The 16,927-nt window shown below is 44.1% G+C and overlaps 1 protein-coding gene across 2 annotated transcripts in view; it reads right to left on the bottom strand.

The window, feature by feature from the left end:
* Positions 1–22: 22 nt before the first annotated feature.
* Positions 23–16,927, bottom strand: part of LOC147030728 (uncharacterized) — a 38,732-nt gene continuing 21,827 nt past the window's right edge. The window contains exons 6-17 of one of the 2 annotated variants that reach the window (XM_085875076.1): positions 14,830–14,879; positions 12,286–12,434; positions 11,344–11,478; positions 10,562–10,603; positions 10,281–10,329; positions 3,564–3,695; positions 3,311–3,451; positions 2,991–3,070; positions 2,701–2,823; positions 1,006–1,123; positions 423–523; positions 23–57 (exon numbers count right to left, since the gene is read on the bottom strand). In XM_085875076.1, the coding sequence (XP_085731202.1) occupies positions 46–57; positions 423–523; positions 1,006–1,123; positions 2,701–2,823; positions 2,991–3,070; positions 3,311–3,451; positions 3,564–3,695; positions 10,281–10,329; positions 10,562–10,603; positions 11,344–11,478; positions 12,286–12,434; positions 14,830–14,879 (1,132 nt within the window). In that variant the 3' untranslated portion in view covers positions 23–45. Of the gene's footprint in view, positions 524–1,005; positions 1,124–2,700; positions 2,824–2,990; positions 3,071–3,310; positions 3,452–3,563; positions 3,696–10,280; positions 10,330–10,561; positions 10,604–11,343; positions 11,479–12,285; positions 12,435–14,829; positions 14,880–16,927 lie in introns of both variants that reach the window. The other variant, XM_085875075.1, reaches the window with a different exon arrangement.

Here is a 16,927-nt window from a genome sequence, read left to right on the forward strand (position 1 = left end):
ATACCCTTTAAAGTCAACTCACTTGTTCACTGTCATGTCCAAATATCAGCTTCCGAGCTCAAAAGGTGCCCGAGATATTGCCAGGATGAGAAACAAAATAAATAAGTTATTAATAAATCGATAATAATTAAGTATTAATCAAATAATTGATTCATCAAAAAATAAAAATAGCGTTTTTGCCAAAACACATCTTCACTTTTGTCTCCAAATTTCAGCTTCCAAGCTCAAAGGATGGCTGAAATATCGCCCAGACAAACAAACCAAACAAGAAAACAGAATAAAAACCGAGTGCTGCCTGCCTTCGGCACCTGTCGATGACGTCATGCATCGACGAGATATGGAATTGGGCAGGAACAGTGTACCACAAGAAAATGCCAAACAAGATTTAACAGGTGCTTCAAGAAAGAAAAAAAATGGTCCACCTGAATGTATTCCCGTTTCCGCACTGCTTCGTTTATGTGAAAGAGGATGTCGCGAGAACACTTCACAGCCTGCTGCAACTTATCCTTGTCTGGATGACAAACTGCAACAGATTTCAGAATATTGCTCACATGACCAAAATGACCCTTGCATCAAAAGCCCAACAAACCCACGTTCATCTCAGGAGAAGGGAATGCCTGCATCAGTATTTTTAATCTCCACATCAACACCAGTACGAGGAAGTTCAAAAGCCAATCATCCCTCTCATCCAAGAAGATGAGAGTGACAAATTCAAACTTGATCATCAAAGCTATTTGCAACTGTGAACACAAGCATAAAGTTTTCCTTTCAGTTTGCAAACCTCTTTACAGTATGTATGGCACAAATAATTGGACTGCAGAGCGTAGAGCATTCTCAGACCTCCAGCCTTTTCGGCTTGGTCTAAAACTGGCAAAGCTCGTTGGTATTTATCCAGATAGTTAAAATCAGCGAACAACATGACTGGTGTCAGATTATAAAATGTGAACTTTTCTATTATCCCACGAACCAATTAAAATAGCTAAAAACGTTCAATAATATACATACCTGCCGTGTACTTGAGCACATTTTCAAGAAGAAGTGGGTACTTTGTGAGACGTTGCATCTCCATCAGCATAAAGTCTTGGAATTGCAGACGTCGGCATTTTGGGCTGCTCAGAGCTTCCTGTCGTCACCGTGAGAATTTCAGGGTTGGATATAGTACTTAGGTATAAAAAAAGAAATAAATTCCATTGCTCGTTGAAGTGTCAGGTAGTTCCCAGTGATTTTGGCCAAAACAACGCAGAACTCAAGAAAATGACCAAATATCAAGAAATGAAAAATGAAATGAAAAGATCCTGGAATTTGAAGAGCGTCAAAATTGAACCAGTGATCAATGGAGCAACAGAAATGACGAAGAAAAAACTTACAGAAATCTTAAAAGACATTTTCTCTGTGACAAGATAATAACAGAGAAAAGCAGAATCATGTAGAACTGCAGAAAATATTGTGATGGATTTCAGAATCGTATCCGATGCACACCTCATCAAAGCGAAACACTCATGCACACCTCATCCAGGTCCTCAGACAGTTATTTCCATAAATGCATGTTCAGAATAGACCCATTCCCTTGTCTAGCTGGATTTTAACTCTTTGATGCATTGGAGAAGGGTAAATAATAGGTTCCCTTTCTTTCTTCTGGGATAACCTTTTACTCTTTACTGCTGGTTCTACTCGGTACCTGGCTCTTGCGTACCAGATTCTTGGCGTCCCTGGTTCCTGGAGGTGACTACGTGACGTCGATTGGTGTTTGGGCCTATTTGCGGGTGGGTGCATGGCGAGGTAGGGTGCTGGCGCTGACCCAGGCACGCATACACATTTGGGGTCATTTTATTGGACTCACGACGACTTCTGTCTTGGTTAGCCGAGACTGGATTTCTTTTCCTCCTGAATGATCTGCTGGGTACGGATGTCTTGTGTTTAATTGTTAAGCGAGGCATAGTGACAAGCATCTGCTCTTTGTCCATTTTTCTACAACTACTTGTTGAATTCTTTATTCGTTTGAGATTATTTTGAATGATTTGAATTCATCCATTTACATCACAAGGAGATAGAAAGTTCTTCAGTTTATTTATTTTTCTCAATAATAAATTCCTTGATGACGTTTCAACGTGTCTGTGCTGGTTTCTGTCTGTGTGTTTCAACCAACCTGTCATTTCCTTGCATTGATCCTGCATTGTCCAAACATAGATAGACTGGGAGGTAATTCCCAAACAAATTACCTTGTCATAGTCGGTGTGCACCAGCAGTCAACGCTCGGCCGCCTTCCTGAAGATCTAACCAAGACAAGATTGGTGCATCGCCAAGGGCGCGTTCCCCGGTCAGGAGGCCACGTGACCTCTTGTTAAATGGCAAATTAGACAGTGGACACTGGAACTCATGGTTAACTTATTGGCTTTTGTGGTTGTTAAGCAACCCACCATACTCGAAAGTTAATTGTGAGTGGTGGCCCCAGCTCTGGTTCTTCCGAGGAGAAACAAGGACTAACCCTCTCATAAACACTCGGAACTCATGGCTGTAAGAATATACATATATAATATATACATTATCTACCTTTGAAAAGGTTTTGTTCTTGTTCTCAAATGTTTGAGGACATCATCATTTCCCCAAATAAATTATGCACTCTCTTAAGTCCTTTTGCAGAAACACAAAATGGCCCTTTACTGTACAGTACATCGATTGCCAGTGCGATGCGTTACTTACAGCCATGAGCTGCTGGAAGTGAGACTCCTTCTGCTTGGCATGAGCCATCTCCACAGCCATCGACTGCATGCTGCAGAACTCACATGCTTCCTTGGTCAGCGCTTGCCCTTGTTCGCCAGAAAACTGCGCATAACAACGGACGAGTAAATCATGCACATGATTGCCTATGTTTGGGTGATCATCAGTCATGTGCATCAATGGCCATTGTGTCGAAAGTATAGTAGTGAGTGGGTGCACACAGGGGAGCGAATATTAGAAAATTATTTGTGAGAAACAAACAACCTGCTTACATAATATAGTACGAGATTCCCAATCTCATAAACCACGTCGTTTTTTTCACTCATCTTCTTCATGGACTCGTTAAAAGTTTCTGCACCGAGGGGGGCGGTGGGGGGGGGCAGGGGGATACATGAAAAATAAATACATGCGTGTAAACACCAGTGCTTGTTTCAAAAAACATGTTCAGGACCTTCATAGAGTTGTTCCACAAAGCAATTTCAACTTCAACAAAACTGCATTTTGAACTTTAACTTGAACTCAATTCTTGGCCAAAACGACTGATACCACTAAAATAAAGTATGAGATGACTCTTGGTCAAGCAGTGATTCACCGTGTATGGGAACAATCTGGTCGATATTCAGGAAGATATTCTGCAATTCCCTGGGGGTGAGTACAGGCTGCAGGTGAGTACGGAACACATCCTGCAGAATCTTGAGGTTCTGTACATGCTTGTCCTCAGTTTGAAATAGTTCTGCAAGAGTGCAAGGTTCCTGTCCTCAATACAAGATGCAGAAACTCAAACATATGCATGTCAACGAAAGCACAATAAAACTTGGAAAACTGTCCAGAAGCGAAACAACCACCTTCGATCACTTTCTGCCGGTTCATCTCACGAGGAGTACATTTTTTGAGCAATTCCTCTTTGGCAGAGTCTTGCCAATTTGGAGCCTCGAGCCCCTGCCCCGACTCGGCCATTGCTGGTAAACCTTCTTGTCCTAATGTGGAAAGAGTGGGACAGTCAGACCTAGTGAGTGAGGTTAAGGCATTACCATTGCGAATTTGTCATTTGGTTAATATTGTGAAGTGGAGGGGTCTGGTGGTCGACCTCTGGTGGATCCCTGCTCATGTCAGCATTGGTGGAAATGAGGCTTGTGATCTTGTGACGAAGCATGCCCTTAAACTGCAAAATGTCACCCAAATCCCCCCTGGGACCATCAGGAATTATTAGTCTGGCCAAAGGCCAGATTGAGAAAAAAAATAGCAATTTCAGTGGGACTCCAGCACGAAGGGAAGATTCTGTTACATGGTGCATCCAGATGTGGTATCTCTAGTTAAACTTCCCATGCTTTCCTGGAGAGACCAGGTAGCTCTTGGTAGGCTAAGACTCGGGCACTGTCGCCTCAATTCATATCTGTATAAAATTGCTTGCCACCCTTCGGGGTTTTCTGAGCCGTGCAGGAAACACGAAGATCTGAATCATATATTCCAAAATTGCCCTCTTTATGAGGGACATCGGTGGCATCTGGTACAGAATGTAGGAGTGAAGGGGATCAAGGTGTTGGATCTACCAGTAGCGTTGAGGCTGATGAACCAGACGCATCCACAACCCTGTAAGGTGGCACTAAAATTCCTGAAGGAGTGTGGGAAATCCATTTAAATTTCCTTGCACTTGATGGGATAATATGCGATTTTGATCATGTTCAGGTGCATGGCGTGTATGGAGCCTGCTGGCTCTGAAAGCGCCATCAAAATTCATAGAAGAAAAAGAAGAAGAAAAAGAGGAAGAAGAAGAAGAGGAATAATAATAATAATAATAATAATAATAATAATAATAACAAGAACTACAACAACAAAAACAACAAAAACAACCAGTGCAGTTTCTTTGAGGCCACCATTTCACAGAGCTGCTCCATTGGTGCGTTATCTCAGCAAGTCGGTGAGTTATTCTTATTTCCACTGCAGGATTATTTTATTTTGTCCTGCAATCCTTCATTTTATCATCGATCACTTTGCTATGTCGTGCTTCATGGGTATTATACATACTTTATATGTTTGCACGGAAAGCAAATTTTGGCGGGAAACCACACCGGCATTAGGCCTGGTTGCACAGGGTGCAATAAAATTCCAGAATTAAAGGTTTTTATTTCAGTAAATGTTCAAATTGTAATCCGTGGTGTGCTCTGTCGTTGTAAAGTCTGTGCTTTGTCATTTGAATGACTGTGTATGCAGTGTATCCATTTAAGTACTGATTTTGTCAAACATTCCTCATGTAGTGTCAGGGATGACTGATCAATTGTCATAGAAATTTTTACACTCCAAATTGAACCTCATTTTTATACTAATACTTAAAACATGGATAACAATCACATTTTTCGTTTCCTTAAACGATGCTGAAAATGTCCCATTATTTTTGTGTTGCACAATTAAAACTAAAAGCGTTAATTATCTCTATTATAATACCAAGCTTGCACACGAAAAACTCGGCTCGCCGTCACACGATTCCTATGAAATTGCTGTGGCACTTAGTGGATATGCCGACATGTTTGGGAAGTCTTGGCGTTCCATCGTCCCACTTGCATTTTGCACAATGCCTATTTTTGTGATTCCCCGTGTCCGGTCTGTCGAATGCTAGCAGCTTTGTTGTACTGCTATCCCGTGCATGTGCACGGGTATCGCGAGTACACATATTTTCTGTTGCCCACTCTTCCAGTTTTATTCATTTCATGTGCCTGTAGTCAAAATTCCTGTAATTGACTTGAACAAAGAAGTAACTTTCTTTGCAATACAATGGAAGAAATACAACTTTGTGAGATACAGGGATATTTTTGAATACTGCATCACTGTGTTTTACGAGTACGCAGTAGATTTGGTCAGCAGGTGCTAAATGTGTGTGGTTTTGTGCTATGGTCAGGTCAGGTCAAGTATGGGAGCATGCGCCCGGAGCAGCGAGTCGCTGCGTCCACTTTCCGCCGGTACTCTAAGAGCCTCCGTCTGGCCATCCCCCAGGCAGAAGCGTGGCCCATCCCCATCTTCTTGAGATGCTGATCATCCTGCTGCAACCACGAAGCATGTGGTCAGCCCATTGGCCTCCTCCCCTCACGAGGCTCCCTCGCTGAAAAAACATCTGATGAGCAGGATCAGCGTTAGGAAAACGAGCCAGGTCACGGACGATGCAGGTAACAAATTTCATTTGAGTATCTCAGCAACCGCTCGTTGGACACAAGGTCTGACCAGCGAGAGCCAAGGATGCTCTGAAGTGACCTGGAACCAAAGGAATTAAGTCTCCGTCTCAGATCCCTGGTCAGAGTTAAAGTCTCACATCCACAGAGCCAGACTGGAAGCACCAAGGACCTGAAGACTCAGACTTTCGTCCTCACGCACAGGAACCGGCAGCGCCACATCCCATGATCCAGTGAATCCATGACTCCCCAGGCCCGACCCAGACATCTGTTGACCTCTGACTCACAGCCAGGAGAGACATGAATATCAATGCCAAGGTAAGGGAATCTCTCCACGACGTCAACATCCTCACCAAAAACAGGTAAAGACAGGACAGCAGCATCCAAGATATCATTGAAAGCCTGGATCTTTGTTTTGACCCAGGAAACCCATCATCCCAGTGGCTCCGACTCCTTATTCAGCACCTCGAGGGCCCCTAAAAGGATATCTAGAGTCTCCACAAAAATGACTGCATCATCAGCGAAATAAAGGTCAGAGATCTTGACATTTCCAAAGGATGCACCGCAACCTGATCTCTCCAACATCCTCCCCAGAAGCCAGTCCAGACAAGTGCTGAAAAGTATGGGGGCCATACGAACTTCAGCAGCAACTGGAAATAAGTCAGAGATGGTACCACCACATCTCAGAGCACTCTCAGTAACAGAGTAGAGTACTGACATCAGATAGATCAGTTTTGGTCGCACCCATGAAAACCAAGAATCCTCCAGAAGGCATCCCGATTCACTGGATCAAACGCTTTACAGAGATCAACATTCGCTGCAAGCAGCCCCTGCCGAAACTCTCGCCTGCGTGCGGTGAGGACCCGAAGAGCAAGGATATGGTCAATCGTTGACATCTTTGGTGTAAAGCCTGACTGCTGTGGATGCTGGTGCTCAAGCAGATGGTGGTGAACCCTATCAAGAATTATCTGAGCAAAGACTTTGCCCGGCACTGAGAGCGGCATCACCCCTCAGTCTTGTTGCAGTCTTGGCTATCACCCTTCCCTTTCCAGAGAGGGACAACAAGGACCCTCTTGCAGTCAGTTGGGATGATGCTTGTGTTCCAGGCAGAGCACAGGATGGCATGCAATGACATGAGTGCAGCATTTGCACCAGCCTTGAGAAGTTCAGCATGGATGCCACAGATCCCAGGAGCTTTAACCATTTCAACCGGTTCACCACAGTCTGTTTCCACAAACGAAGGTGGACCACAGTTGATTGGAGGGTCAGCAAAAGGGATAGTTACACCAATGACATCCAACTCGACAACTGGTGGATCAGTCCGGTGCAGCCGCTCAAAGTAACCGGCCCAGCGGGCCTTCACTTTGGACTCCTCTGTCAAGACCCCACCGCTCTCCGCTTTAACTGCAGTACACCGAGGGACGGGCTTGGAGGAACAGAATGCGTGAATTCCCCTGTAAGCAGGACAAGAATCACTTGACCACAGGTGATGCTCTCCCTCCTCACAGATTTCTTGCACATAGGCCACCTTGTCCACCCTTATTGCACGTACAGTTTTACACCTCAACTCCCTGAACAGCTCAGCTCTGTCATTCAACCTGACCCTGTGACTCTAGTCAATGGTATCCAGTGTCCCTTGAGAGACAAAATTCTTCTTCGCCTGACGGTGAGCTCCAAGACATCCAATGGCAACATCAAGGACGGTGGTCTTGAAGGCACTCCACAACTCTTCAGGATTCCCCAAAGCACTCAGACACCCCAAATCTCCACTCAGCCTGTTCGCAAACTCCTTAGCGACCTTCTCATTCTTGAGCTTGCCAACATCCAGCCCGAGTCTGGGATGGTACCATTCTGCTGGATTTAACCTGCAACTTCAGAGTTGCCACAACAAGCCTGTGGTCCGTATTGAGGAACTGAGCACTCTGATAGACCCTGCAGTTCTGGATTATCCTCCAGCGACCATCAATGAACTCATGGTCAATATCCTTTGCCACACCACCTGTAATGGAATACCAAGTCCAGCGATGAGCCTGTGGAAGTCCATGACCCAAAGTCCATACACCCGAAGTCCATGACTTGTTGCAAAGTCAATGAACTTCGTGCTATTCTTGTTCACAGTTCCAGACCCGTGGAGACCAACACATGTCTCATAACCATCCCGAAAAGTTTCAATGGATGCATTGAAATCCCCCAAGGCCAGAAGAGTATCTCACCTGGGACAATGATCAACCACGGAATGCATGCTTCACGGTGAGATCACTCGCCTCAGTCAGAGCATATGCAGAGACCAGGGAAATGACACTCAAGGAGTGATGAATCCTCAGTCTTATAATATGCTCGTTGAGCGGTGTTGCCTCCATTGTCATTGTCGTCAGCTTGTTGGACACAGTTACAGCAACTCCTTGGGCATGGTAACCATCAGAGTGACCAGACCAATAGGAGTTGTAACCACCCGCCACGATCTCATCGCAATCCGGTCTCCGAACCTCAGAGTGCTGCAATACCGATGTCCAAACGCTTGAGCTCAGATGATAAGAGAGACAGGTGATCATCCTCTCTTCGGGATAGGACATATCAGGCACCCACCCAAAGACTGCCTCAGGTTAACCCAAGGAGAACGCCGTCTGGTGGACGACACCTCAGCACCACCCCGACACACACAACCACAATCTGACCTTGGAAGGTTACCCCGTGGTTTCCCTCTTATCATCAAAGATAGGGGGTCCCAAAGACTTTGCCCCAATCCCGTCATCTGGTGAGCAACCCTGTGAAGGGCAGCTGCACAGGTGGTACTCCCACGGAGTGGTTTTTCAGATTTCTTTGTGCTATGTTTTGCAGAATGAAGGGTTTTATGGTGGCTGGAGGGCAAATCCTGCCATCAACCTCCTAAGAAAACAAGAAACCCAACTGTAGGAGTATGTCCGCAGACACAGATGGGCACTAGATATGGATGGCCTTTGGCCCCCCTTCTGGTAAAACTACCAAAATCAAGAATCACTGCTCACCTTCATGCTTTCATTCCTCTTTTTTCCACATTTGGAACAAATTCCCACACTCTCTTCAACCGCACTCTTCCCTCCAGGTCTTCAAAACAGCTGTTCACCACCATCCCTTTTTTCCCCCATCCAAAACCATGACCTTTTCTTCCCCCACTAATCAACCCCAAACCCTTCTCCAAAATTCCCTGCTTTCCTTTCTGAAAGTTCCTGTCATGTGAGGACCTATAAGTCCCTGTGGTGTCAATTTTGTTTACCCTGGGTATCCCACCCCATCCCTCTCCCTTCCACAGATCTCCTCATGTCTCTGAACCCCACTGTTTTATCCTTCCCTCTCCCACCCCTCTAGTCTCATATGCCCCCCTTGCTGTGCTTTGTGTTTTAGCTTTCATTGGAGCCTCGACGGTGTATACAAAAAAAAACCTTCATGGTTGAGCTTAATACATGTGGTTGTGGGGGCAACAGACTCTGAGCATGAGAGGATGAAACTAAAGTACTTTTCTGCTCTTTATGTTCCTGAAACAAATATATATTGTTGAGCATGAGCCTCAACCAGAATATAAAAGGCCCCAACAATCAGGACATCATAATTCATGATTACAAATTACTAAATTATTTATCTGCTCAAAGGTGGACTTGAGGGACACAAATAGCGCGTTTCAGCAAATGGCTTCAGAAACCTTACCTCTATCCACATACTCCATCATGAGGCTCATTTGGCAACTGGACTTAATTTTTCCAAAGGAAATATTCCTCACCGGAGGGAAACAAGATCGTGGGACACATTAATGACAAAAGAAACTCGTCCAATATCAAACACATCTCAAGTGGATTTTGTGTGACCCTTCCACTGACAAGTAATCAACAGGTAAGCTTTGATCTGCTCCTTTCACCATCGATGATCTTGTCTGGAAAGATTTAGGCAGCCCCCTGGATAACACTCATAAGTACATCTATTAAATAAGGATGGGTAGATGGGGTCGGGGAGGGGGGTCAGACTGGAATATAAATGGTCCAAACAAGGGATGGGACAGGGGTGGTTATATGGGTAGTGTATGTATCAATCACAATTCGTATAGAGTGGACAGGTGAAGGCAAACCAGTTCCCTTCGTGTGCAGCCTTTTTTTGGCTGCTGGTTGCATCATTGGTTTGGGGCATGGCTTTGCCGCTGATGCAGTGCCCCGATTACCAGCACACTGATGCTCATTTCGCCGACCTCGGAAGGATGACAGGCCGAGTCAACCCCCTGGTGTTAATTAAACAGCCAATGGGGCTCGAACTCAGGACCCTAGGATCCCAAGCCAGCACCCTCACCGTGAAGCCAACGCCATGCAAGGCAAACCAGTGATGAGAATTATTGCGATAAGACAACATTCGATAAGTTTGAGTGAAATCCACACTTACGAATGTTTGTACGATCAAGACCCTTCAAGATGAAAGCTTCAGTGATGAACTGCAAAAAAGAATGAAAAAAGAAGAAAATTGAACAAACTCATTTTGTAAGCTGTATAAAGATTAATTTGCCTGCCCCAAAGCTAAAACCACAAAATTGTCACACACAAAAAGAGAGACTCACAGCCTCAGGCGCCAATAGACAATCATCTTTCAGAACAGTTCAGAGGTAAATGAAATTGGATTTGTTCATCAGTTTAAACACCGTTATCTCCATATTCACACAAACTTACGTCTTCAATGTAGTTCGATTTATTTACCCTCTTCAAAGGAACCTGAAAGAGATGACATGAGTCATATTGTACCACATTAGTTACATTGTGGGAAAACAAGTAAATATCCAATATTGGTTTGTTGTGGTTATACAATGATAACATCGACTGATACAGAAGTGTATGTTGGGGCTAAATGACAGAAAGGAACAACTTTACATCGATAAAAGACATACCTTAGTGGAATAGGGAGACAGATATGTGTAGTCACACCACAAGTGAGTCTGGTTAAGTGGCAGGAATTGGAAGAGGAAGAAAAATGAAATTGAAGAATGAAGTGTAAGGGGTGAGGGAGTCGAGGGGGTGGAGGTAAGTGATGTGAGAATTTGGGGAAAACCAATGATAGGAATTAAGAAGCCCCCTCAATTTTGCCTCAAAATGGTTTTTTCCAATATTTTTTGGTGAGATTTCTGACAGTCATCATCTGTCCCAAATTGCACAACATTTGTTCGTTGTGATTACATATTTGATGGAATCTTCTACGTGAATGATGTGGGGCCTGTGTATCTAAAATAAAAGCATCTTTCAACTAAACAGAAAAAGAGGTGAATTCATGGGCAGGAGAATCTTCCCATCCCTTTGTTATCATTCTTCTTCCTCATGTCCCTCTGCCATGTCCCTCTAACCCACTGTCTGTGTTCACCGTGTTCTTTCTGTTCTGTGTTATCACTCTCCCACGAGCTGTATTCCAGCTCCCATAATGTAAAAGGATGACACAAGTACTGTGTAAAACAAGATTGTACCTCTTCTGCAGTGTGAATGTTCTTTCCTTTGGAGATGGTTCCAAAGACTCGTCCAATTTCGGAGATAACCTGCCAATCTTCGAACTTTTGAGTGTACTTTTTGGTGCACAGAGTCGAGGCTTGTGGTACCTGCACCTGATAACAAATGCACAAACATGGAGTGTTTAGTCATTATGTCACATCAACTCAATAATAATAATGATCATCATCATCATCATCATCATCATCATTTATCATGCAAACATTCTGTGTTGCTGAAGCAGTTGCTGTGCTGTATTGCTGGTTGAGTCGCCACTCTGGCTCAGGAAGTCAGGACAGGAATTTGTAATTTGGCCAGGGTGCCAGCTATAGCTTGCCCACTCATCGTGAATGACACCGTGGGATCTTTCATGTACACCAACTATTGCCAGCAGATGGGACACCCAGTTTAACGTCCATCTGAGGGACGGCACACACAATGATAAATCACCACGCCTGTGAAACATCGGGAAGACAGTTTATAGCTCGGTCGGCATGCGAATCCAGGCCAGACAGCTTCGAGGTGAGTGTGCAGACTTCCACGCAATCCTGTCAGCCCACATCTGCACTGAGGTGTCAGGTAATTGTTTTAATCTGTCTGCTTATGTGGCAGTCAAACAAAATTGAAAATCATTCCAAACAGGAAACCTTCTGTTGTTGAGAACGTCCTGAAGGACACAAACAGGCACGATTAACGAATTTAACACATTAAGTAAGGTGGTGAAAAGACTCTGCATCAGCAGCGGTAAACTTCTGAAAATAATTTCCCAACCCAGGTTGGACTGCTTCGAGGGGAGTGTGTGTACTTCTCGGCCATCCTGCGAACCATCACATCAACTCCTGTCAGAAAAGTCATCAGAACTAAAGAGGAGGAAATAATTTGTATAACACATAAATATGTAGGTAATCCAAAGTCTTACTTACCGGAGATTGCTCCCCAAACTTGGCCTCATTGCACTCAATCTCAGTTGCACTCTTCAGAGTGCGGATGATGTCATCACCATCATCATCTTCACACTCTTTCTTGAACCCATCACCAACCTTTATTTCTTCACTCTGACGAAGAGGAAATCCTGCAAAGATGAGGTGAAATCAACAGCAAACAGATATTGTGACAGAAAAAGATCAATGGACAGAATACCAATGTGTTCAGATGTGTGTGCATGTTGGAAATTATATCGTCGGTTTCATCGTCTTCTTCTTCTACTTCTTGACCAACCAGTTGTTTGTGTACCACTGTACCATGTCCACGAGTAAGAGGTCAAGGAGACAAGGACAAAGATGCATGATTGGTCTGAGTCTTTCAGGAACAGGTTGGCTCGGCCTGACATGATTGTAGTTGGTAAAGGCAGGAATTTGTAATTCGTTCAGGGTGCCGTCAATAACTTGCCAAGTCTTCATGAAAGATACCGAGAGGTGTTTAATGTCTCCAAGCTTATGCAATCAGTCGGGACACCGAGCACAACGTTCATCATGGAATCGCCAGGACATTGATCGAGCGATGGAAACCGCCATTGGAAGCAAGGGGAAACTGATGTTTCTGGTGTCAACCCTTTTTTAAAATATACAATGTCGAGGTTTGTGTTCGAGCTAACACAAAGATTGAAAAACAAGGGGAGCTGGAGACAAGAGGGGTGGGAGAGGGAACCACGAAACAGTGGGGAAGAGAGACATTTGGAAATCTGTGGAAGGGAGAGAGGTGGGGCGGGGTACATGGGGTAAACAAGAGACGGACACTTCAGGGACTTCCTGGTCCTCACACAAAAGGGACTTTCTGGAAGGAAAGCAAGGAATTTGAAGGATGTGGGTTTGGGGTGGATTAACAGGGGTAGAAAAGATCATGGTTTTGGATGGGGGAAGATAAGAGATGAGAGTGAACAACAGCTGTTTTGAAGAAATAGAAGGGAGAGTTGGATTGAAGTGAGTGTGGGAGTTCGTGAGGAACAGCTTGGTGAGGAAAAAAGAGGAATGAAAGAGTGAAGGTGAGCAGTGATTCTTGATTTTGGTAGTTTTACCAGAAGGGGGTTGATGGCAGAGCACGAACGTCCTGATGAAATATGGGGGTGGGACAGATCACAGACAGAGAAGGGGGGGGGAGTTGCCGGAGAGACGGTAGAAGACTGAAAGACCATCGACCTGCCTGTAGTGAGAGACCCAAAGACCGCTCCATTGCATGCGATACGAATGAGTCACAACTTCTTCACCACACGGAGGCTTGGTTTCCACAGCGTGAAGTCGGGCTCGGTGTGAGGCAGGAGCACCACCCCAGAGGTGAGAGCAGTACTCCTTCAGAGTGCGGATGAAAGCTTTTAAGTGGCTCGAAGATGAGGTGTGCCAAGGAAGGATTTCGCACGATGGAGGATGCCCAGTCGGTGACTGGCTTTGGAGGCCTGCTTGGAGATGTGGCTTTCCTGGGAAAGATCGTGGCAGATAGCTTGAATGAGAGGACTTTTTCAAGGGGGTTATTGAGAAAGTAGATGGGGGCGGGGGGGTGTGGCGGGGGTTCCAGATGGAGAGACATTGTGAGAGTGTGAGATTTGTCACGATTGAAAGACGTGATCCAAATGTTTCACCAGTTTGTGATTTTATCCAGATCTGCAGAGAGTGAAGAGGCTGCTGCCTGCTGATCAGAGGGATGAGAGATGGTATGGCAGAGGTTGGAGTCAAAAGAGCACAAAGAGCAAGAAGGCCCACTCCCAAAACATCTCCACCTTATTTGGCACGGTTGCTCAACATGGTCAAAGGCTAAAAGGACTTGGATCGTCGGTGGATGACTCAGGCTGGAGTGACATGTTGTGTTTGTTATTGTGTTCTGTAGATGTGTGGGATATATGTGTCATTTTGTGTGCGCTGTGAATTTTGAAGTCTGTGTCAGTGTGTTTTGTGTTGTATTGTAAGTAGAGGGAATTCTGAAGATCTCTCCACAGATGGTTGAGACAATACATTACCCCACCAACCCCAACTCAGAGAGGAAATGTATTCAGAAAAAGTTACTTTGCAAATCTACAGCAACAGCTCAATATGGAATGGCTTGCATTGATTACTGGTGGGACACGAAAGATCCAAAATATATGTCAGCCAAGAAAAGGTGAATTATTGCCGGCACCCCAAACCATTCAAAATTTCCTTCAAATCTGTGAAACTGCAATCTGCTGAAAGACGGTGTTAAATATGAGGTAAGCTTCCAAATCTGCTGGGAAAAAAAAGTGGTGAAAAGTGGTTAAAACACCACCATGGCATTGCTGGAGAATCAAAACAAAATGGCCAGAGCATGCAAGGGAAAGGTTTCTGCAGTGAGGGGGAAGTTGTTCGTGTCATTATCATGAACAAGCAGCCTTTGTGGGAAATTGAAAATAAGAACTACGACAACAACCATTTTCAGGTCTCTCCTCATCCAAGTCATTAAATATCCAAATAAAAGGCAAAATACTTGTAACTTATGAGAAAAGATTCATTCTCAAAACTTACCAGTTTGTGGCTCTTCCTCAAAAGATTTCAGTATTTCAGGCTCAGCATACCTGCAGAAAATAAAGAAAGATTTTGTAAGTTGTAGTTCAACATAGGGACAATACCCCTGGGCGCTCACTTGGTGGCGGCTGGATAAGATAACCAGGCACTGGAAGACATGGATGACCTACAAAATATGTTATGGAGAAGAAAGTAAATACGGATGGATTATTTTTTTCATGCCGTGAACAAACTGTGGTACAATCATGGGTGATGAAGGTTGTGGTGAACTTTCATCGGAATCGTGTGTTTAGTTTCTAAGAGGAAAGAAAATACCTCCATTGTGGGACAACACCACATTTAGACGCCAATTTTTTTTGTGCCATGAACAATATTTGCTACATCATGGGTGATGTTGGATGCAGTCAAGTTTCATCGAAATCGTTTGTGTAGTTTCAGACAAGAAGTTGAAAAATATTTGTGGACAGACGAACTGATGGACGACATGCCATCCCATAAGCTCCCCGGAACGATGTTCCAGGTGAGCTAAAAATGTCACAAATAATAAACAATGTCAGAATAACAAGGATCAGATTATCGAGGTCTCCCACCTTTTGGGTGACAGAATGAATCGATCTGTGTCATTTGAAAGCTAAATATTGAACGTTTTTTGAAATATCACGTACACAAGCCAAATCACCAAGATGGTTGCCATAGCAACACAATTCATCAATCGCAGCCGTAAACTAATCAGGTTGAGATAATGTCATGAGGAATAGATATCTGCAATATGCAAACTAAAGGAAGAACGGTTTTTGAAATTTTGTGGATACAAAAGTACATGGATGGATGATCCTCCGGTTGGTCCGTTGGATGAAAATAATTTGAATTGCCCCCGTCTCCGAATTTGTCTAGTAAACAACACTACGGGACTGCTACTCCACCAAGTGTCTTCACACACAGTTGACAATGAAGCCAAGAAGTGTCACATGGTGAAGAGGGTGTAAAGATCACCAAAAGCACACTTGTTTTAGCTTACCGAGAACGTAGTTCCAGGAGCTTATGAGATGGCGTGTCATCCGTCCGTTCACAAATACAGTCCTTTCAATTTCTTCTCTCAAACGACACATTTCGATGAAACTCTAACACAACGTTCATCACCGGGAATGTACCAAAATTTCTTCATGGCATTAAAAAAAAGTAATAATAAATAAGTTTGGGCCCCAAAGGGGTCTACGAGGCTTGCCCCCCAAAATATATTTGCTTTCTTCTCAGAAACTACACACACAATTTCGATATCAAACTTGACCACAGGCTTAATCACCCATGATGTTCGAAAGTTTGTTCATGCCATTGAAAAATTTGAGGTCTTCGGGTGAGAGGGGGGGATTGCCCCCCAAAATATGTATTTCCTTCCTTCTCTGAAAACACACACTCAATTTTGATGAAACTGTACCATAACCTTTATCACCCATGATGCACCAAAGTTTGTTCATGGAATGAAAAAAATCCAAAGGTATTTACTTTCTTCTCCATTCCATATTTTGTGGGTCATCCATGCCCACCAGTTCATCCATCCATGTTCCCTGGTTGTCTTATCCAGCCACTACAAGGTGAGTGCCCTGGGGGTATTGCTCCTTTGTTTGTTTATTATTTTTTCTTTCCCCTTGGTGTCGCAAGCTTCCATACTCTCCTCTAGCCTAGGTTTGAATCTTGGCCCAGATATAAACTATTATTCCAGTGTTTCACAAATGATGCTATCCACAGCCCTGCACAGTGTACGAAAGAAGTTTCATCCAAGCTTCAAGCAGCAAGTGCTAAAATGGGGAGTTGAAACAGCCGAACATTTCAAAATGGAAATTTCAAATAGTTGCAGGAATCCTCCAGATGAATGAACGCCGACTTTGAAAGTCAAAGATTTGATGGAAGAGGGAAGTGGAGTGGATGTAGTGGATCTAAACTTTCAGAAGTTTAAACGAAGAACTAATTGGATTCATGATGGGAACCAAAGATTGGATGTGAACGGAAGAATGCAAGTAAAAGGGGTCCCCACCACAGATCAGTATGAGGACCGTTATCATCTTTCATACTAAATAAACACATATTATTGAAATATATA

Source organism: Eptatretus burgeri, chromosome 3 (genome assembly GCF_056783735.1).
Source record: "Eptatretus burgeri isolate ZD-2024b chromosome 3, Ebu_testis_v1, whole genome shotgun sequence".
NCBI lineage: Eukaryota > Metazoa > Chordata > Myxini > Myxiniformes > Myxinidae > Eptatretus > Eptatretus burgeri.